This window comes from Toxotes jaculatrix, chromosome 19 (assembly GCF_017976425.1).
Source record: "Toxotes jaculatrix isolate fToxJac2 chromosome 19, fToxJac2.pri, whole genome shotgun sequence".
Taxonomy (NCBI): Eukaryota; Metazoa; Chordata; class Actinopteri; family Toxotidae; genus Toxotes; species Toxotes jaculatrix.
In genome coordinates, this window is record NC_054412.1 from 2,015,024 (window position 1) to 2,036,659 (window position 21,636).

At 43.2% G+C, this 21,636-nt stretch overlaps 5 protein-coding genes across 5 annotated transcripts; 2 read left to right on the forward strand and 3 right to left on the reverse strand.

Annotated features, from left to right (window-relative positions):
• Positions 1–573: 573 nt before the first annotated feature.
• batf3 (basic leucine zipper transcription factor, ATF-like 3) lies at positions 574–2,126 on the reverse strand. Its single transcript, XM_041064655.1, has 4 exons — positions 1,949–2,126; positions 1,560–1,664; positions 1,330–1,374; positions 574–1,212 (listed from the first exon to the last, which is right to left on the reverse strand). Exons 1-4 carry the CDS (start codon positions 2,021–2,023, stop codon positions 1,069–1,071), a joined length of 369 nt encoding a protein of 122 aa, XP_040920589.1. The 5' UTR covers positions 2,024–2,126; the 3' UTR covers positions 574–1,068.
• Positions 2,127–2,568: 442 nt separating this feature from the next.
• nsl1 (NSL1 component of MIS12 kinetochore complex) lies at positions 2,569–4,758 on the reverse strand. Its single transcript, XM_041064542.1, has 6 exons — positions 4,559–4,758; positions 4,403–4,475; positions 4,140–4,270; positions 3,888–3,942; positions 3,288–3,355; positions 2,569–3,185 (listed from the first exon to the last, which is right to left on the reverse strand). Exons 1-6 carry the CDS (start codon positions 4,745–4,747, stop codon positions 2,928–2,930), a joined length of 774 nt encoding a protein of 257 aa, XP_040920476.1. The 5' UTR covers positions 4,748–4,758; the 3' UTR covers positions 2,569–2,927.
• Positions 4,759–4,852: 94 nt separating this feature from the next.
• Positions 4,853–9,821, forward strand: tatdn3 (TatD DNase domain containing 3). Its single transcript, XM_041064757.1, has 10 exons — positions 4,853–5,016; positions 5,298–5,330; positions 5,468–5,541; positions 5,889–5,973; positions 6,209–6,271; positions 7,236–7,345; positions 7,608–7,663; positions 7,743–7,855; positions 8,633–8,713; positions 8,829–9,821. The coding sequence occupies exons 1-10, from the start codon at positions 4,960–4,962 to the stop codon at positions 8,961–8,963; spliced, it is 807 nt and encodes a 268-aa protein (XP_040920691.1). The 5' UTR covers positions 4,853–4,959; the 3' UTR covers positions 8,964–9,821.
• On the reverse strand, positions 9,147–9,975 carry LOC121199809 (spermatogenesis-associated protein 45-like). The gene is made up of 2 exons (XM_041064758.1): positions 9,693–9,975; positions 9,147–9,257 (listed from the first exon to the last, which is right to left on the reverse strand). Exons 1-2 carry the CDS (start codon positions 9,931–9,933, stop codon positions 9,238–9,240), a joined length of 261 nt encoding a protein of 86 aa, XP_040920692.1. The 5' UTR covers positions 9,934–9,975; the 3' UTR covers positions 9,147–9,237.
• On the forward strand, positions 9,871–21,140 carry flvcr1 (FLVCR heme transporter 1). The gene is made up of 10 exons (XM_041064756.1): positions 9,871–12,152; positions 12,933–13,077; positions 14,041–14,181; positions 15,155–15,222; positions 15,825–15,928; positions 16,152–16,262; positions 17,261–17,366; positions 17,612–17,723; positions 17,815–17,882; positions 18,755–21,140. The coding sequence occupies exons 1-10, from the start codon at positions 11,445–11,447 to the stop codon at positions 18,851–18,853; spliced, it is 1,662 nt and encodes a 553-aa protein (XP_040920690.1). The 5' UTR covers positions 9,871–11,444; the 3' UTR covers positions 18,854–21,140.
• The last annotated feature ends 496 nt before the right edge of the window (positions 21,141–21,636 follow it).

Below are 21,636 nucleotides of genomic sequence, written 5' to 3' on the forward strand. Positions count from 1 at the left end.
ATGACCTTCAGAACAATGAAGTATCCCAGGTAACATGACCATTTTTGGTTGGTGTGTATTTCAGGGGTTCTCACACTGAGGAAACTTTGTGTTAATGACTTATTTTGTAACAAGCCGTCGAGTGTGTAGCTGCATCTTACACATTTATTTTGTCGGCCAAGTCGGCTAAACTTTATTTCAGATTCTGAGAGATGTTCGGAAATGTGAATAAAATGATGCAGGAGGCATCTATAACATGAACCTATCACTGTATCTGTGCTGTACCGACCCACACTGGGTAAGTGGTTTAACCCAGGGATTTTTAGTGTCTACGAACTAAGTGAGTGGTTAAAACCTCAAGCACTAGTTTTCATTAGTGCTGCTGTAGTATCAGAACGTGGCTGTTTTTCTCATAGAAATCCATGTGTATCACTATGTGTATCATTGTATAGTCACGTTATACATAGTTTTTATACGTATAGTTTTCTGTAGTGATGCTGTTGTGTTTGGAAATGTCATGTGGTGTGACCAAACTGTTTCTGTTCAGTAGATTTTCCAGAGTCTTAACAAGCTCAACTTTATTTTTTAACAGTGCGTTCTATATTATTTATTGTTTTAACTGACATCACACAAACTGTATGACTTTTCCATTTATTTATTTGGAAAGGTTAATGGAAACATGCATGTGGATCTTTGTTACTGCGATAAGAGTCAAAGTCATGAGCTCATATAGCAGAAAGAAAACATTAAGAAATGGGTTAATGGGTGAATTCATTCTTTTCTATCTGGCACCTTTTTTTTCACCTGCGAGCTGAAAGAGGAGACAAACCATCTGCACCAGTCGTGCAAATGCAGAGTGAAGCGAAATCTTTAACTGTATTTACACTGGACATGGACTCAAGCTGCTGTATGAAAAGTTTAACCACCAGAGGGCGCTCTTCACTCTTAAAACTGCCACCACAGTTCACTTCACTTGTTTCTGATCATGGTGAGCTCTGCCCTCTAGAGGTTTACTGGTGTATTACACAGTGGGTAGCTTTAGACACCGAGCTGCAGTGGTCACTCAGGTCAGAAACATTATTCCTTGCCTTAGACAGAGCAAGCTGCCATGTTGTCAGGCTGCAGGCTGGATGAGGTGGAGGAGGCGAAGAGGCAGTGCATGATGGGACAGTGGGGCTCGTGGGCTCTGAGAGCTTCGGTCAGCAGGCGCTGCTCCTCAGACAGTGAATCCACCTGGAGGACAAATCAACCAGACAGGATTCATGCTGAGTGATAATGTTTGGCAGAAGAACATGGTGACGTCATCTAATCCCAGCGGGGACCAATGAAATCAAAGATGACTCTATGTACCTCTCTCCTGAGCTTTCGGTTCTTCTGCTCCAGCAGCTCACAGGCCTGGAACAGAGGAGAGGAGGGAAAAGGGAAAGATGGAGAAATGGAAGTGGAGGACAGGAAGAGGCAGAATCATAAAAGAGCGAATGGTTTAAATCCTGGTGGGGCTGAGACGTGCTGAATATGTGGATGAATAATGTGGATGCAGAGAGTGAGAGAGTGAACTGTTGGATCCAGTAAACACACACCTCATGCAGCAGGTCGGCTCTCTGTGTTTGTCTCTTGCGGCTCTTCTGAGCGGCAACTCTGTTCTTCTCTCTCCTCTTCAGCTTCTTCCCTTCATCCTCTGAACCCTGACACACACACGTATCACACACTGGCAGTATAATTAAATGTTGACTAATCCTCTCATTCAGTCTTGTAACTGTTTATCTGCCATTTTCACATTTTTGTATTTTTATGCTTCACTGCAACTGTTTTACAATTTCATCAGCAACTTTCTCACACAGAAAACAAACTTAATTTTAAGTGAGCATAGAAATATCATTCTTAAATCTCCTACGTTTGCAGCCACGACCTCTGACCTCCCTGCACGATAAGGAGCAGTTTGCAGCAGGAGAAAGTGGTGTGATCTTACCTCACATGTCTCCCAGAGGTGGCTGCTCTTGTTATTCTTCTGATGAGACTGGCAGGAGGAATCACAGTCTGACATCACAGATTTTTAAAGTGCATTAAAAATAGAAAAACAGGAGGATATCCTGCACACTGGCTGTGCTGCAGAACAAAAAGCGTTAGCTGTGTGACCGTGCATCGAGTCCAGCGAAGTTAAAACAAGCAGGCAAGACACAGGCTGCAGAGTTTCACTTCAGCTTTCTTTTCACTTTTCAATTTTGTTGCTATTTTAGAAGAAGCAGCAAGGACAGTTCACATAAGTCATATGACTCAGGGGCCACGAACACCAGAACATGTGTGGACTGGCACAGGGTTTTGACAAAACTCAACAATGAGCCATATCGTTCTGGTGCATGTGAGACTCAGTCTCACATCCACCAGAAAAAGCCTCCAGAGCACCGAGTGTGCATTAACCCACAGCTACAAATCGTCCCCAAGGAAAGATGTTTTTACTTCTGAGTTTCTGTAGGTACAAATGTCCCAGACACTGAGGGACATGGACAAGGTAGACTGTGTGAGAAAGTGTTGAGAGATGCACTAACACATTGTTGGTTTTGGTTACTTTATAAAAGGACACAGAGCAGGTACGCTGTAAAAAAAAGTTTATATTACCAGCAAACATCTTCACAGATTCTTAAAATAACCATAAACTGACAAATATGAACCAACGACAGAACAAACGGTTTCTGAAACTGTATTTTTATACAATGTGAGCCAGATACGAGCAGGAGTGAAGCCACTTTTCAGGTTCCTTCTGATTCATTTCAGTCGTAAACACCAGTACTTTACTTTCTTTCTTTCACCAGGTGATGATTTGTGAATGTTACTATGGTATTTACTTTCAGATTATTCGTGACTGAAGAATGAAACTGGGTAGAGACAAAACGTGCGAGTCCATTACATCCCACCATCTTAGTTCTTCTGTGGTGATGGTTCAGAAAACGTCACTCCGGTTTGCCCTCTCCCACAGGGAAATCTGGTTTCTTGGCGAGAGGCACATATCCGTCTGTGGCTGCCGCTTCCTCCACAACTCTCTTGATTGGCTGCCTGCTTCTCGTGGCTGCGCCCACCGATGGCAGCGGAGCGTCCGATTGGCCGCTGCAGCCAAACACTTCTCTGTGGATCTCCAGAGTGGTGTGACTCGGTTTCATGTTGAGGATCTCACAGAGGCCTTCGGCTTGTTTCTGCAGAGTGTTGACTGACTGCAGGAAAAAAAAAAACACGTGTCAGTAAAGCATCTGTACGTTCATCATCTATTTAATGTACATTTGTCGATGAAAACTGACGCTGGTTTACTGCATTACCTTTATCACCTGTATGGCCTGTTTCACCATCCCAGGAGCTGCTGATGACAGTTCGTTCATGATGCTCTCTGGTGAAATAAACACAGTGTTGTTACACACTGACGTGTTTTTACATATGACAGACACCTATCATTACTCAGCTTTATTTATCTAAACCAATCAACAGGCCTCTGGAACATGGCTGAGATCACAGTGAAGATCATCAGTGCAGGACATTTTCTCATACTGATGTAAACGTAAACCGTTTGTTTTGTCCATAAGGTCAACTGAAACTCACAAAGTGAACAAAAAGCACTGATGCATTTAGGGATTTCAGTTCAGGGAGGGTGAAACTTTCAAATGTTCATCTTAGAGAGAAGTAGTTCTTCCTGATTGTATAAAAGCAACACTGTGTTCAGTCCAGTGTATGCTGTAGGCCGGTATATATCTACAGGAGTGAGTATACAACATTTTAAACACTGCGTCAAACCAGAGGGAAACATACAAAAAATCAATGTAAGATGTGACAAGATTTTCTAAGGAAATAAAGTGTTCACTGTTCAGAGACCATCATCACTGTCACTGGTGTAACATGTAACCGATCAGATGTACAGTAACTACCTTGACCAGGGTCTTTGACCACTTCTTGAGGTTTGACTGCATGCTCATAAAGCCCCTGCAAAACAGACAGAACATCACACCGGGGCAAATAACAGGACACATCAGGCCTGGACAGTTCAGAGTTTTCACACACACAGTGTTATTTTCTATGTGTTTTGTGCAGCAGTCTACTGTCCCACTGTCCTCCCACTCTGAGACAACTGCACTTTAATCACAGCCGCTAAATGGAGACAAACTGACTTTGACGCCCACCATGAGTTTGCGTTCAGCCTTCAGGGAATGGACGACATGGGGCAGGATCTGTCTGGGGTATGTACGGCGCCTCCTGGTGGTCTCAACAATGGTGTCATCCAGGAGACTTTCCAGATCAACGGCCTCATCCTCTGCTCAGCGGTGACAGGAGGGGGGGCAGAACAGTAGCTTATTAAACAGCAGGCATTGTTTTAGCCCCGTCCGAGTTATTAAGGAGGCAGTTTGTCAGTTTGTCTGGATTTATAACGTGGACAGTGAATCACCTTGGACATCCGGCGCCTCCTCCCACGGCTGTCCATTCACCAGCACGTTGTCCTGAACCGCCGCCTCAAAGTTCTGCACAGAGACACACAGACGAAGGATAAAGAAGCAGCTAAACTAACGGTCGGTGACATGAGGATGTAAACGGCTGCACCCACCGCCAGCAGCTCCTGCACTAAAACTCGCTTCGTCTCCTCTGAAATCTCCGACTGTCCGTCGAGCGCCGTCTTCAAAACGTCTTTGTATTTATTGATCTGCTCGGTGACTCGTTTTTTCGACGTTGCTTGAACTCTGTATTCCTGATTTGCTCCGTCAGCGGGCGAGGTTTCCCTCTCCGCTGTCTCCATCTTTGCCGCCAACTTTGTTTATATTTTTTTTTTCAACGTAAACCGGAAGTGAATCAGTAACTTCCCTGTCCGACTGCTAAAATTGCCCCCAGAGGAACGCCGCTAGCGTCGCGGTAGTGTTCCGTCCGGCTGTTAGCGCTGCTTCGAAGGACAAAAATCAGGAAATTTCGCCGGTTTTCTGTAATTTTTTGATCTTGTTATTTTCAGTTTAAATGGAATGTGGCTTCGTTGACTGCCACTGTCATATATCAGCCTGTGAATTTGAGGAGGTAGGCCGTCAAATGCCCTGAGGCTGTAAACATAAGTAACGTTAGCCAAAATAAACAACACAACGTCGAGACAACGTGAACGTAGATTTAAAAGCAATATTAATTCCGGCTTGTAAAAGCTGTATATACACCACAGCGTTTAAACCAACACTCTCTTTTTATCATGTACGGTCACATTACGGTTGTTACAAGTTTTCCTACATATGTAGTTTTGTTTGTTTCACTACCGTGTTTTGCTGTTGTACAAACAAATAAATCACTTTTTTTTTTTTGCTTTGCAGGATCTGGAGGATGTGATCCAGAGGACCAGAGAGGTCAGTACGAGAAACTCATCACAGATAACATACAGCAGTTTATCAGATCAGTTTGAAATGAACAGACATGTTCAGTTCTTCTGAAGTAGAGTCCTTTGTATTTGTGTGTGTGTGTGTGTGTGTGTGTGTGTGTGTAGGCAGGGGTAAAGACTCTGGTTGCAGTTACAGAAGAAGTCACTGAGTTTAACAGAGTTCTCCAGCTGCAAGAACGGTCTGTATGTCTTCAGTGTTATGTAACTGGTCCATATATATATATATATATATATGTAGTGTCTGTCTCATAAACTTATACAACGCAGTGTGCGCTTTTTAGTGAGAATGCAGGAAGGACTGTAAATACATAAAAAGACAAAGAGAAAGAATTGAATTTTTCAAGTTATCAGAACATCTGTACCCTCTGTACAGAAAGTACAGAGCCTGAGAAGATGTACCTTCTCACTGAAGTGTCACATGCACAGTATAGAGTAAAAATGTTTACATTTTCCCATACAGCTGCTCACAGCTGGAACACTTTAAGTTTATTGTTCTGGGTGTTTCTGTTAAATTCTTTTCTCACAGCTATCCAGATCTGGTGGCTCCATGTTTTGGCATCCATCCGCTGCAGGGCGGTGGGGGGCCTGAGCCCCGCAGCGTTACGCCTCAGGTAGTGAAACAGTCTGCCCCACATCCATCTTTTGATCATTTGTCTTTATTGATTCAGAGAAAATGAGGAGAGTAACTGTAGCCAGTCTGCTCAGCAGTGTCCCAGGCGAGGAGAACCCAATGTGGAGGTTTCACGGTGTGTTTCTGATTCATAATTATTTTTTCTTTCAGGATTAAGTCACAAAAAAAACTTTAATGGTTTTTAGATACATTTTTATACAATTTATTTTTTTCAGGACTTGGATGCTGCCCTGCCACTGTTCTACAAACACAGAGAACACCTCGTTGCCATTGGAGAGGTAAACTCTCACACTTTGTACTTATAAACCTGTTGGACCAGTACTGACACACTTCATTTCTTACCCTGTTAAGTAATAATAATAAGTAATAATAATAAGTAATAATAATAAGTAATAATAATACAATCCCTATAGCTTCTCTGGTCTTAACCTTCAAATCTAGTTGTAGCCCTCAAACAGCCCTTCAAAGGGGGGAGGACCAGACAAAATGCCCCCACTCACAAGAGCTAAACCTCTAATTGGTCCTCATAAAGATTTAAGTCGACTTGCACACGCACACACACACACACACACACACACACACACACACACACACACACACTACACACACCATCATTTTACACACATTCCTGTATCCTCTGTTTTCTATGACTGTCATTGTTCATTCAGAGTTGAAATTACATGATAATTCCTTTGGCTTAAAGACACACACACACACGTGGCTTCCCCTTAGTTAACAAATCCTAAGTTTAATGTGACTTCTGGAAAAGCGAGGATTAAACTTGTTAAATCTCCCAACTCACCTCCTAATCTCTTTTGTTAGGAAAAGTTAATGAACGCAGTCAGTCACAATCTTTCTCATACACCTCTACATTCACACACTTTGTTCTGTGGTAGTCTTTAATGCTGTGGAGCGCTCTAAATCCTCCTGTGTGGGAAATGTGTGTGTTTGTCAGAGCAGATTTCAGGCGTCAGAGGACTGAGTCAACAGTCCCAGACTCCTGTTTCCATAACTGTTATTCTCATGGATCGGGTCGGAAGCCCAGCGACGTCCAGCCCCTGATGCACTGAGCACATTTCATTCATCTTCAGTATGAGACTGTGGCCACTTTCCCACATGCGTTTGACTTGCAAATTTTCTGACCTGCTCTTCTTTCCTCCTCATTTTAGCAGTAGATTTACTTGATTTGAACTTGTCACAATAAGATGAGTTCACTTGTGTTTTGTCTGTTTTTGGTTCCAGATTGGGTTAGACTTCACACCGTGGTGTGCTCCCACTCAGCAGGACAGAGACGACCAAATGACTGTCTTCATTAAACAGCTCAACGTCGCCAAGGAGCTGGACCTACCTGTGTGAGGAGTTCAACCACAGACACATGAGACTAGAAATGATTTCATTTACTTTCTCAGTAAGCAGCGATTGGCCTGCTGTTGAACCAGGAGGTTGGTTCTATTTCATTTGAACCTGGTTTGCATAGAAGCCTGTGATCATAGAAAATCCAACCAGTTTACACACAGGAATTTTCTCGGAATCTGTGAAAAAATGTAAACAAGTCTCCAGTTGTGAAAAAGCTGATGAGTCCTCTTACTTACTGTTTTACTGTTCTCTGCGCAGGAACGTCCACTCGCGATCAGCTGCTAAAGTCACCATAGAGACCATGAGAGAACAAGGTGGTTGTCATGTACAGTACGTGCTGCACGCACAGCTGCAGAACAGACTACTGGAAGTTATGGCTCTGATTTTCCTCAGGTATCAGTCGAGCTCTGCTTCATAACTTTGCGGGGAAGCCATCGGTGGCTCTGGAAGGAGTGAAGGCTGGTTACCACTTCTCCTTTCCACCTGCCGTCTGCAGGAACCAACAGGTAGGTGTGAATTCACACTCTGACAGTTAACTAAGACAAATGTGCAGATGAAGCCACAAGAATATAAAACGATGTTGGTCCTCGTGGTCCATCATTCTTATTATAAAGTGGGGTTAACTTCTAATGGAGTTTACTGCAGGTTAAAGCCATAAATGGCTGAAATTAATATGTGTGTACGTTTCTGAGTAACTGTATACGTTAACATCAACATGGTGTCATCCCACAGGAGTGATCCACCTGTACATGTTTATGACAGAAGGATCTTTGCACACGTGTTCGTTAAATCCATAAAAATGAAACTGAACTCTGGTCCATCTGCAGCCATATAAAATATACAGATGAAGTACAGTATGTTCTCACTGACATGTGATGCACTATGGGTAAAAAAAAACACCTTGCTTACAGAATACACACTATTATGTAACAGTAGTGAATAGTATAAGTGGCAGCAGGAAATTAATAGTAACTGTGGTGGTAACCATAGCAACATCATAACATAGTCTTAGTAAAAGTGCTAGATTTACTCCTTTGGTGGAGAGCAGAAGCACATAGTAACAGTATAACACTGGAGGAAATAATTCACATTTAATGCTTATGTTTTACGTTAGTTTAAACTTTTAATGCAGAAATAATGTGATAACAGAGTTCAGAGAAACAGTCTCACACCGATTAGGACGAGCAGGAAGTCGCATGTCAACCTGTTGTGAGTTTGCTGTGCTAACTTTAGCTCAGTCAGTCGGTTATAATGACGACTTTAATTGGAATGTTACCACACAGAGAGACAAGCTGATCAGGCAGGTCCCACTGGAACACATCTGTCTCGAAACTGACTCTCCTGCACTGGGGCTCAACCAGCATGTGAGTTCCAAATGATTCAAATTCATCTTATTTAGATGCTGGAACACAAAAGCAGCTCCTCTGCAGATTTTTTTTTTTTTTTTTAAATCTCTTCCTGTCTCTTTCTGTCTCCCAGGTGAGGAATGAGCCCGCCAACATCATCCTGTCCTGCCAGTACATCGCAGACGTCAAAGGTCTGTCTCCCCAAACCGTTCAACTCGTCACTGCACAAAATGCTTACAGACTCTTCCCCAGGGCTGACAGGCACTAACACACACACACACACACACACGTTTCTAAAAGGTGTGGTTTGGTCTGAGGATGGTTTTGAGGTAATTCATGAAAACGGGAACACATTAAAAGTCATTAAGATTCATCCTGACCGTGAGTGTCAGCAGTAATGACAGCAGATATTTCACTGGTGGTTCACAGATTTTTTTTTCTAATGTGGTTTTCAGGCTCTCAACACTGTTTATAAATACAGAATAAAACAGAAAGCTGAAGTTTCTTCCAGCATGTGTTGTGTTAGCTTGTCATTGTGCAGTCTACACCAGGTGTGATTTATCTGGAAGAGAAGAAAAGAAAGAAACAGACAAAATGAGTCAAGTGCAGATTCATATAATGACATAAGGCGCCCAGTCGTTAAGCCTGTTAATCACAGTACTAGCTGGTTGTTGTGCCATACGTTTTTCTGAGAACTGGAGGTCAACTTCCATCCAGCAACACTCTGAATGCAGGAAACTGATAAACTCACAATTTCCTTTAAACAGTCTTATTCTATTTCTTTCAGTTCATTTTTTTCACAGTTGTAATTAAATTATAAAACATAGTTTTATCAATTTAAGGCAAATATCACAGCATGGCTTTATGTTCCTTCATGAATAATGAATGAAATAATCCTATATAACCAGAGACTGTCGTGACACAGTAAACTCCTGTGCAGATATCAGATTTTCAGGAATATAAGATTTCAATAGAATTTCGTAATAAACCTCCTCACAGCTCTCTTCGAAGTGCCTTCTCTCCGGAAGCTTTGCGGGGGGCGGCCTCTCGGTGCATGCCGCCCTGCGCTGCGGTGTGGCGGTCAGAGCGGTGAGTAGGACCGGGCTGGTCCGCAGGTGACTCCGGTAGTGCCTCCTCTGGGTCCTCTCCCAGGACTGCCGGGGGTTCATCTCCACTTGACACCACGTCTCCCTCCGCAGGTTGAGCTCCAGAAGAGCCCGCTCTTCAGGTCCGGACATTGCGGTGGTTTTTGGTGTATTTTTCCTTTTATAAATTATCCAAAGAGGAGTCAGATTCTGATGCTGGAGATTCCATGGCAACGGGAAACATGACGAAGCGCGCCTGCGCGTCAAAGATCTTTTATGGTTGCAGAGATGTGTTACTCTATCGAGAGTTTAACATCCCAAAAAGCTTCCTACTGTCTTTCAAAAGTTAGCGGTTTGAATACCTCTGAACTTTTATAGTCTCCTTTTTTTGGCAGCTATGTCAGTACTACTTTTAAAAGTTACTGTAAACATAAACCTACAAATGACTCATATAAAATGTATTGTAAATACAGATTTTAGATCCAGTTAATCACCAGACTTTAAGAGGCAAAATGAAATGATTGGAAACTTTTTTTTCTTCACCTAGATCCCAGAAAATCTTTATTTCTTGTAGCCTCAGAAGAACAAACTGAGGGATTGTGTTTGTCAGCGAGTATCTAGCAGGTGTCTCACTTTCAGTACATGTTAAGCTATTACAAATTCGTGTCAGGCTTTTGTTGAAACCGTTCCTTCATTTGTGTTTAGTAAAGTGTGAATCACCTGTGGGATCAGACCTGTACCTGCAGCTTGTAGCTGCTGCAGTGGAGCCTCACTGGGTCAAACAATGATTAGGATTAGAGCAGATAATGGCCTGAGCATATGGACAGGCTAATTGGAGTTTATGGACCAAGCGTCAGTGTTACAGGCCTGAAAGGGACCTGGCTGGGAGCACGGGGGTTTGTGATTGTCCTTTAGCGTTTAGATCAGGTCTTATATAAATGATAAATGTCACGTGGTTAAACTGAGATGAAACATTTAATTTGGAATCAGTCTGTTTGTGAAACTTTAAAATATATTTGTTTAATATTGATTTGGTAATTAAATTGTAATCAGTATTTTTTATTAGCCTGACAGACTAAACAAGGAACTGTAATAATTAAATTAAATTTAATTAATGTTATTAACTCTCATAACATGTGTTGGGTAATAACAGGACGACTTGCTGAGAGGCCTCTGCAGGTTGTAGCTCCTACGTTTTACAGCTTCCACATGGGCACCGATTACATTCACACATACGCTCTGTCTGTTGTACAAGATACTACAAGCTCTTGCTGCTCTGCTATTGGCTCATCAGCATCGGAAGGCCGTGTGTCAGCGACGGCTGAACAAAAGACAGAGAGACGCAGAGGAAACCACAGAGAGAGAGCGAGAGAGAGAGACGCACATGCCGGCCAGACGAGCAGCATGCCGGGGTAGAGAAGCCGGAGAGACGAAGATGCAGGAGGTTTTAGGATGAGTAGGACGTGTTAGAGTGGGTCGTTTTTATAAGAATTTATTCTAAGTCTTGTTCGTGTGATAGTGATTCATGCTCTTCAAAGCATCACCGCTGTATCCTCTAGTAACCGAATGAGGAAACCGTTCTGTTTGGCGTTTTCTCGCTTCCGTTTCTCGCCATCTCTCGACTCATTTGCGGCGAAAAAAAAAGAAAGCACCAAACAGGTATCATGGTTGCCGGTGAGCTCGTGCAGGAGCATCTGCGCGCGGATACCGGCGCACCTGACGACATCACCGTCGGCAGGAAGACTCCTGAGCTGGAGGGCGCAGCCGAGCGATGCGCGGATACGACATACGGAGCGGCGCCAACGCACGGGGTTGGGGAGGCAGACACCAGCCCTGCGCTGGTGCAGGAAAAGGAGGTGCCGCCGGATGAAAGAGAGGCGATGCTGCCCAACGGAGGAGGAGGAGATGAGGCGGAGGAAAGGAAAACGCTAGAGACGAGACTGTACTGGCGCCGGTTCGCTGTGCTGGCTGTTTTCAGCCTTTACTCTCTGGTGAACGCCTTCCAGTGGATCCAGTACAGCATCATTACCAACGTGTTCACGCGGTACTACGGGGTGAACAACGACAAGGTGGACTGGCTCTCCATCGTCTACATGGTCGCCTACGTGCCGCTCATCTTCCCGGCCACCTGGCTGCTGGACCGAAGAGGTCTGCGGCTCACGGCCCTGCTGGGCTCCGGCCTCAACTGCGCCGGCGCCTGGCTCAAGTGCGCCAGCGTGAGCCCCGAGCTGTTCGGAGTCACCGTCACCGCTCAGGTCATCTGCTCCGTGGCGCAGGTGTTCATCCTCGGCCTGCCGTCCCGCATCGCCTCGGTGTGGTTCGGACCCCGGGAGGTTTCCACCGCGTGCGCCACGGCGGTGCTCGGGAACCAGGTCAGCATGTGCACGAGCATGCGCGCGCGTGCCACAGATTATCGAAAAGCTTGACATACTCGTCCTCAATACACACACACACACAGAGTTAAACAGGTATGAAGAGAAAAAGCTATAAATCAGCAGAATAGAATAGAATAGAGTACACTTGTTTTCATAGAACAGCTTTAAGCCACTGATAAAATAACGTTGGGGTTGCCAGATTGTAGAAAATCCTCTTCTAGCTCGACACTTTGTTCATTAGGGTGATTCCTCCATCGGACCTCTCACCTCCTGGACAGGGAGTGCAGGACATCTGCACCAAAAACCAAATTCTTATCAACAGAATACAAAACAGAGTAATGTTAATAAGCAGTTTATAACCTGCCTTTGGTCCAGATGTCTTGAAGCCCTTTTCCAGGAGACAAGTAGTCAAACAGTCCATTAGAGAGTCTCCAATGAATTAAAGCATTAGTTTTAAAGATGAGCAAAGTGTTGTGCTGGAGGAGGGTTCTCCCCAACCTGACAACCCCTCCTGGATTGGCCTATAAATGATCTATAATGCATTTATAGATTATTTATCAACCATTGACCTTATGCCTTAGAACACGGCCGCTCTGAAAATGATGAACTTCAATATACTTTCAACACAGCAGACCAGAAATGCTTCATAACTGAGTGATACACAAGGATGTTGTCAGCAAACATTCGATTTAAACATGTAAAACACAGTATAACAACAACAATAGCAGTGTAAGAAATAAGTGTTTTTCTCTTTTTCTCTATGTCTCTCGTCCCTAGCTGGGAACAGCCATAGGCTTCCTGTTGCCTCCAGTTTTAGTTCCCAACACGCCCGACGATGTTGAACTGACGGGTCACAACATTAGCATCATGTTCTACGGTACCGCTGCAGTCTCCACGGGCCTCTTCATCCTCGCAGTGATAGGTACACACCAGAATCACACACAGTCGCACACTCAAACACTGGGAAGCAGTGTACATTTACTCTGTGCTGCCATCTGTTCCAGTTGCTGGGGATTTGTGCTTCAGTTACTTCAAAGCCATGTGAGGTGACTACAGGCATACCTCTGTGTGTGTGTGTGTGTGTGTGTATTCTTCTGAGGACCATATGTTCTCATAACTATGGAAATCTTCCACACTGGGGACATGAAGCACCCAGTTCAAGATCAGCACTTGAGTTTAGGATTAAGACTGAAATAGGATTAGGTTTCGGTGAAGGAGAGATTCATGGTTAAGGGTTAAAGTTTTATGCATATCAGTGTTGTATTGTGTTGTGGAGAGAAAAAGGGTGGGGTTGGTGTTGGGTGGAGAGGGTGAACCAACCACGCATTTGCATATTAGATCTGCTCACACGCTGTTGAAACTGTGGTTTCCACCAGCCAATCAAATGCGATGAAAATATCTCGGGTCAACACAGGGAGTTGCAGAACGAAGGTCAGGGTTATGGCTGGGATTCATTAGTCACATATGGACACAAGCAGTGGCTGATAGGGTACCATGGGTGCCTGAAACACTCCCACAGCCTCTTTATTACCTGGCAGGTGTCATCACCTCAGCCCCCAGACAACAACCTGTGGCACAGTGTCAGTCACGTTACAGTGATGAGCTGACACAGTAGACTCCACAGCTGCCTACCCCCCATCTACTAACATACATGCACATATTTAATCAGGCATTATAAAAAGTGTGTAAGAGTTTCTGTTGGTTTGAAGTTTGGGGAAATATTGCTATTTTACATTTAAGCTTAGTGGAGTTCCTCAAGGAGCCCACCTGGGCCCCCACAGACTTACAGATTAAAGGCTCACTCACAAAATGACTCATTGCACAACATCATGTATTTATCTCTGGAGAGTTCACCCAAACCTTCCTGCTTCTATGTGTCCTACAGTCGTGAAGGACCGCCCTCCCCTCCCTCCCAGTCAGGCCCAGGCTGTCCTGCCGGACTCTCCCCCTGAGGATTACTCCTACAAACAGTCCATCATCAACCTGATAAAGAATAAAGCCTTCGTCCTGCTGCTCGTCAGCTATGGTAAGCACAAGCACAAGCAATCATTTTTGTGGGAACATTTTACGTTTTTCTCCCTTCTACCATTTAAAAAAAAAAATTTCTACATTTTTGGAAACCTGCTGCTCCTCGCCGCAGTTTTTTTTAAAGCTGTTCTTAGACGTACAGACTGGCACCCACATTCAAGAGCATGAACATAGCCACACCTGTTGTGTTCTGTTCTGTTTAAAGACCCTCAGACTCATTAAACCCAGTGAAAATATCTTTGTAGAAATGAGGATTTCTCAGATTTATAGTTCAGAAATTGTTCATTTCTTCTGGAAAGACACCACGTCCACTTTAATACTGCTGAAAGGGCTTTTCTGCACTCTAATGTTTCCTGGCACATGTTGTTTCACATGACTCCGCCACATGTGACAGAGCAACACGCACACAGGCACGCTCCTCATAACTCACCCTGTGTTAATGATCTGTCACAGTGTTCAGCTGGCTTTCCTTTCCACGTTCAGCCCGAGGATTTTGTTTCCTCCTGCGTTTGACAGACCGACTTTAAGAAGAGGAAGAGGCTTTTTTTTATGTCATACGCATTTAACCTGCATGCACAATGACTCTGACTCTGTAACCTGGCAACAGCCAATCACAGATGCACACACACTCACAGGCGGTTAGACACAAGGTGGGAAAGGCACAGAGAGTCTCATCTCCAGATTTACTCTCTGATAACATTAATGCATGTGTCCTTGTCCATGAAGCCAAACGCTTGTTTTTACTTTAGTGTTCCTGTGCTACTGTGTGTGTGTGTGTGTGTGTGTGTGTGTGTGTGTGTGTGTGTGTGTGTGTGTGTGTGTGTGTGTGTGTGTTAGTAGCCTGTGCCTGTTTTATCATTAAAAAATTAAACCCAGACATATTCATTAAGGATAAACTTAATTCTAAGCTTAATAGGCTTATTATACAAGACAGACCAAACACTCCCCTTTTCCATTGTTTCTGTCTGCAGGTATAATGACTGGTTCCTTCTACTCTGTCTCAACACTCCTCAACCAGATGATCATGGCCTGCTACGAGGTAAAGCACAAACATCACAGAGTAAACGAATGAAAACAAGATTTAAAATGCTCGTAAAAAAAGTGGATGGAGAAAAAGAGGGAGAGACAGAGATGCACTGAGAGAGAAACGAACAGAGAAACGTCTGATGGCTTTGATGAGACATGAGTTTATTGTCTGTGGCTCTGAGTTCATTAGCTGCTTTCACGCATGCCTGCTGCTCACCACAACCATAACACTGTCAGTGTGCGCACACAGACACACACACACACACACACACACACACACACACAGACACACACACACACTGAAGAAGAAAGAGAGGCAGATTCAGCCATTCACTCTGAAACACTTCTGTCCTTCTTTTCCAGCCTTTCTCTCACATACTGTACACACACACACACACACACACACACACTCTGACAGATACTCACCCCTGCATGAACTTATAAAACTCTCTGTCTCTTAGCTGAACTGTCAGATGACTTTCCTGCTCCCTCAACCCCTCGCCCTTATATACACACTTAAAGAACATGTGACCGGATTTCGTGGCACCTGCACAGGGAAACCTTTGTGTTTTTGCTGATGAGTTAGAGGAGCACGCTTTGTTCGCCTCTCCTCAGAACCAGGAGCTGAATGCTGGGAGAATTGGTCTGACTCTGGTTGTTGCTGGGATGGTCGGATCCATCCTCTGTGGCCTATGGCTGGACCACACGAAGACGTACAAGTAGGCAACACACACGCACAACACATACACACATTCCTCCCATCTGATCATTTTAGACTAAGTTTGTGCTGGATGTTATTAAAGTGCGACACATATCGGTGCCTGCTGTAGCCTTAAGATTTCCTTTCCCAGATCAGGATTCACCGTTTGGTGGCTGAAAGATCCTCAGTGAACATGATCAAATGACTGAGTCGCACGTTGTGTTTGTGCTGCTGTTTCACAGGATGACGACTCTGATCGTATACTGCCTGTCGTTCCTGGGAATGGTGGTCTTCACCTTCACTCTGAACCTCAACAACATCTACCTGGTTTTCTTCACCGCTGGAGTCCTGGGGTACGACTAACTCGAGTCACTCAGTTACACGACAGAGTTATGTTACACACAGTTGCGTAGTATCTGCTCTGACGTATCATTTGTTTCCTGGTAAACGTTATGTCAGAGGCTCCATAAAAACCAACAGCTCTGCACAGTCTGCAAAACGTGTTTATATCCTTTATCAGCACTGACCTGCAGCGACCTGCACATTCCTATAACGCTGTAACATTGATGTGCTCCTCCACTGTTTACTGTTGAAAGTAAACAGAATAATTGTGAATTGCAAAATGAATTTTAGAACTTATTGTATGTTGTACTGAGCTGAGAAATCCAAAAATTATTATCATCTGTGACTCAAAATTCACAGAGATATATAAATATAAATAATATTAATAGATTTTCTTTGCACATGTGCTCAGATCAAGTGTCTCATAACAAAACCACACTGAATATATGAATGTACTTTTGCTGTATGACCCAAAGACCTCATATAATCATTGCTTTCTGTAGGGAGGCAGGTAGCACACTGAATGACACTGAGTGACAGTAACTCATCACCAAACACATTCACTGCTCATCATACTTTAATGTCTGCTGACCAAACGTAAACACTTTGGAAGCAGCAGGAAATCCAACACATTCTGCTGAGAGAACAAGCTCACAGCAGAATGTCTGTCGTTACTTCTGGACAATGCAGTGTTCAAAACAAATAAAGACACTGGGTGTGAGCTCTGTCTCTGTCTCTCGTTGTTGCAGGATTAAACACACCTGTCCTGTGTCCTGTGCAGATGTTTACATGTAAATAAGAATATGTGTCAGTGAACAAGTGCAGATTTACACAATTGCACATGTTCAAACACCTTGTAAAAACTCCTCACTGATCAATTACAAAACACAATCTGTTGTGCTACAAAGAAAACCACATGATACTGAAACGAGAATGTTATATGAACATTGAAGCTGTTCTGTGTTGGATCAGTGAGAGTTTTTCTTATTTCTTGACGTCTGTGTTTCAGGTTCTTCATGACAGGTTACCTGCCTCTGGGCTTCGAGTTTGGAGTGGAGATCACTTACCCAGAGTCCGAAGGAACATCGTCGGGACTCCTCAATGCTTTCGCTCAGGTGTTACACAGATCCTAAAAAGTGTCCTAAAGCTTCTGTGTGCAGTTCTTTCACATCTGTCTGCCAGTAGCAGAGGAGGAAAATCTGCTGGTAATAAAAACATGATTTTATTAGTGAAGCTGGTGAAGTTCAGGAATCAGGTGAATCTAAGGAAAGTAGTGTCTTTGTCTTTGGTTGCTGATGTAACATGTTCTGAGATTCTGTCCTACAACTCTGTAACGCTGCGTGTGTCTTTGTGTGTTTAGATATTCGGGATCATTTTCACTCTGATTCAGGGCAAACTGACCACGCATTACGATCCGCAGGCTGGAAACCTCTTCCTCTGCGCGTGGATCTTTCTTGGAATATTGCTCACTGGTAGGCAGTGGGTGTGAGTGCATGTGTGCTCATGCGTGTGTGTGTCTAACTCAATGTTGGGAGTGTAATATTTCCTCGCCATCTGTTTCAGCCTTAATCAAGTCAGAACTGAAAAGAAACAACGTCAACATGGCTGCAGGCAGCAACCACCTTCAAGCAGTAAGTGTCCAAAAACGCACACAGCACAAACACACTTGTACACAAAGACGTTTGCAGTAGATTTCATTCTTTTACCCTTTAGAGAGGACATTGTTTAGTCTGGGTGTCTCTTTGTTCAGTATCGCGTCCAATGAAGTGACCTTAATACGAGACAGATCCTTGAACCTCTCTCTACTTTCCCGTGTCCGTTTAAATGTTAACACTCTTTTTCTCCCTGCTTTGTTACTCCATACAAATTAAAAAATAAAATCCTGTCTCCTCTTAAATCTTACCTCAGCACCAGCTGATTATCTGTAATGATTTATGAAGGTGCCCCTCAGAGCGCCCTTCACACAGGCCAGGCCATTAAATCTGTTTCAGTGCTCTTCAGTCAGTCTTTATTCTGCCGTCCCACCATCCTGCTGACTCACAGTTGAAGTGCCCTTCAGAGAAGGCAATTCATCAGACCCTCCCTCTCTGTCCTCTCCGTCCTCTCCGTTCTCAGCTCAGAGGTTTCCAAATTGGGTTTTGACTTCCTTATGTGTATATAGGTATAAAATTAACATATATTAATAATACTATTTAAGTTTTCATATTTTTTTTTTGTTTTCCTTGTGAATTGTCCATTTGCTCCTTCGAGGCAGATATTTTGTTCAAAATGTGCATGTTTGCTGTCATAGCAACAGGTAGAATTAATTATTATTCCTTGGTCTGAACAGTTTTACCTTTTTTTTTTTTTTTTACTGAGGTCTAAAGAACATTTTGTGCATCTTTCTAATTTCACAGCCCAGAAGGAGGTGCAATTGTTAATCAGGTTTATTTTATTAATTAGCACCATTTCATCTTCATCAAAGCTGAATCTGCACCGTGCTGATGTCCTTTTGTTCTCTTAGCTTCCCACTGAGTGTCCTGGAGACGGCCCTTCAGAGAAGAAAACCAATGGAGTCAAGCTGGAGCCCTCCATCAGCTTCTCCCATGAAACCTCACTGTGACCCTGCCAAGTCGCTGAGTCACAGGTCTCCTGCTGCCCCGGGATACGTGTTGGCGCCATGGTCTATGTGATGTATGTAGAGGTGCACTTGATTTTTATCGCCAAGCATAATTTCCTTGATATTCTGAAAGGTGAAGGCTCTGGATGGGAGCCAAGTGTAATCAAGCACAGCCACAATCTACACTGGATTCTGGACGGGTGACCAGCAAGAACCAGAGGGAGTTGGTTAAATCTCTGCAGAGGGATCCAGGTCCCTCATGCTCCCAGTTTTCTGGTTGGGTTGGTAAAAAATAGTATGCAAACAATGGCAGGCAGAAGAAGCTCCACTGCACTTTATCTTTATTGTAGTTTGTGAAGCGTGGCGCTTTTAGTCTGGCTACCGGATGAAAATCCATCCTCAAAGGAAAACGGAAGGTAAAAGGAGCTTCCAGTTCCTGGATCACCGGCTTGCTGCGGTTGAAAGAAAATATTCCTGTGACTGTAGAGGGATCGCAGCAGCAGGTGAAGTCTTTCGTGTGTCGGAGTCTGCAGGTGCGTCGGAGGAGCCATTCTGTTTGGTTTTGTCCTATGAACTCTGCTCATTTCACAGGGCCAACATTTCCTGAGTTTACTTGAATAATTCGTTGATGCTTTGAACTGCGTTTGTGAGACACACTGTAAATGTTATTATGTCATTTTTTCATTTGGTTTCTTTTCAGACGACAGCGGTTATGTCCGTAGTCAAGGAACTTTGATTCTCATTGCTTTACACACAACACAACAATGCACAACAATGGGTGGACTGCGTCAAACAAATGCATCTTTCACAGCTGACAGTGTCTAAAATCATCTGGAAACCCCACAGGTTTTATTTGCTGCCTTCTTTTTGTCCGTTGCAGCTTCCATTGTGTCTGACTGCGCCTAAATGGCACAGCAGAAAACCTCAGTCCATCCAGGACCGCAAGTCATTCAGTTAGTGACCAGTGATTGAGGCAAAAAGTCTGGAGGAACTGAATCTGGCTTTCAGATTTCAGGGGTTCTTCCCCGACAAAGAGGGTGGAGGGAAGGTGAAGGACAGTGGAGGCCTTTTAACAGGTTATTCCACTTTAAAGTGAACATGAGCCACATATGAGTGAGCCCTGACATCACTAACACCAAAAATCAAAACTCTGATCTCATGATTCATATAAATTTAACAGTAAAATTATAAGTAATTCTTATAAAACCTTCAAGTCTCTATCAAGCGGCCTGTTCAGAATGTGTTATCTGGTCCAGATCTTAGTGTGAAAGAGTTGCCATCACAATAAGTTAGAGCAAAAGTTCAGTAACACTTTGAAGAAAAGTTAGACTTGTTCTGATGATACGACTGACAGGGTGAATGAGGATTATGACATTAGAGAAACAACGACCCGCTGTAGTAAAATAGAATATGTACTGTATGTTATGTGTGGATTACTTGTACAATGGTTTGCTGACAACACAATTGTGCTGCAGGTTTTTTTTTCCCTGCACAAAACCACTATGGACCAAACAGAATGTGAACAACTTCTGAGATCAGTGCACAACAAGAAATACACGCACAACTTCAGGTGTTATACTGGAATGCATGACTTCATGTATGTTTTTACTGTTGACTCCTGTTCCTTATTATACTGAGACAGAAGCATAGCGCCATCTTGTGGTTTTTCTTCAGTAGTAACTAAGCTGACAGAGCGAGCTGACGGGAGAAGCACAAACATGCAACAGAAGAATATGATCCTTTAGAATTACAGATCCACTCGTTTATTTGATTGACCTGTAGAGGGCATTCGTTTGTTTGCTTCTATTTTTTCAAACCTTTGAAAACATTTCATGTGTAAACCTGGACGAATGATTGATGCATTATTCTGTTTGGTGAATCTTAGTAGATGAAGATCTAACATTTCTTTGTGTTTCTCTAATTTTTATAACAGGAACTTTTATACAGCACTGTCTTGTTTATAAAATGTATTTGTTTTCTCCAGCTATTTATTAATCTGCAAATATATTACAGCAAATGCTACTGTCATAAAATTGTGAAAGGATTAATAACGTATGGCTCTCCTTCTGAAAAACTGAGAATTCATCTCGTTTGATACAAGCTGAGACATTTTTGAATTTATGGCCTCATCTCTGGCCTCATGTTTGGTCGGCCATATTTTGCTTTGTCACCATCCTGTCTTCAACATCTGTGTGACCAAAAAAAGATTTTACAACCGAAATCAGTAAAGAATATTTTGTGTTGTGATACTGTGACTGCTGCAGAAACAGTTAATGCATTAAACCTTCTGAACTGGTTGCAGTGCTCTCTCCTCTCCTGGTTCTACTTTATCTATGTTTCTCAGACATGAATGAATAGACCAAAACCAGCCATGTGTTGCTCTGTCTCTCAATACTTTCCAGCTTACCTACCCTACATGTGGTGCGAGTCACAAAGGTATAACTCCATGTTTCAAACAGACTTGTTCAGCATGGTGACCATGGTGAACAACACGCTCTGTGTCACAGAGGAGTAAGATATATTATTATTTATGACTAAATACCTGCAAAACTAATGACTTTCCCATCGTCCTCTGTTTTGTAGTTTTGTTTCTTTCTAATTAGCAATTGTTAGCACGGTAGCACACAAAACTAGTTTGCGTTAGCATTTATCTCACAGCATCTCTTTGGTTAATTATAGTCTCTTAGTCTTGTTGTTATGTTTTTGGTTTCTTACCAAACACTTCCTCATGTAATTACAACACTGATGTTACAGAATGGAAATTACAACATTTCCATTAATCTTAA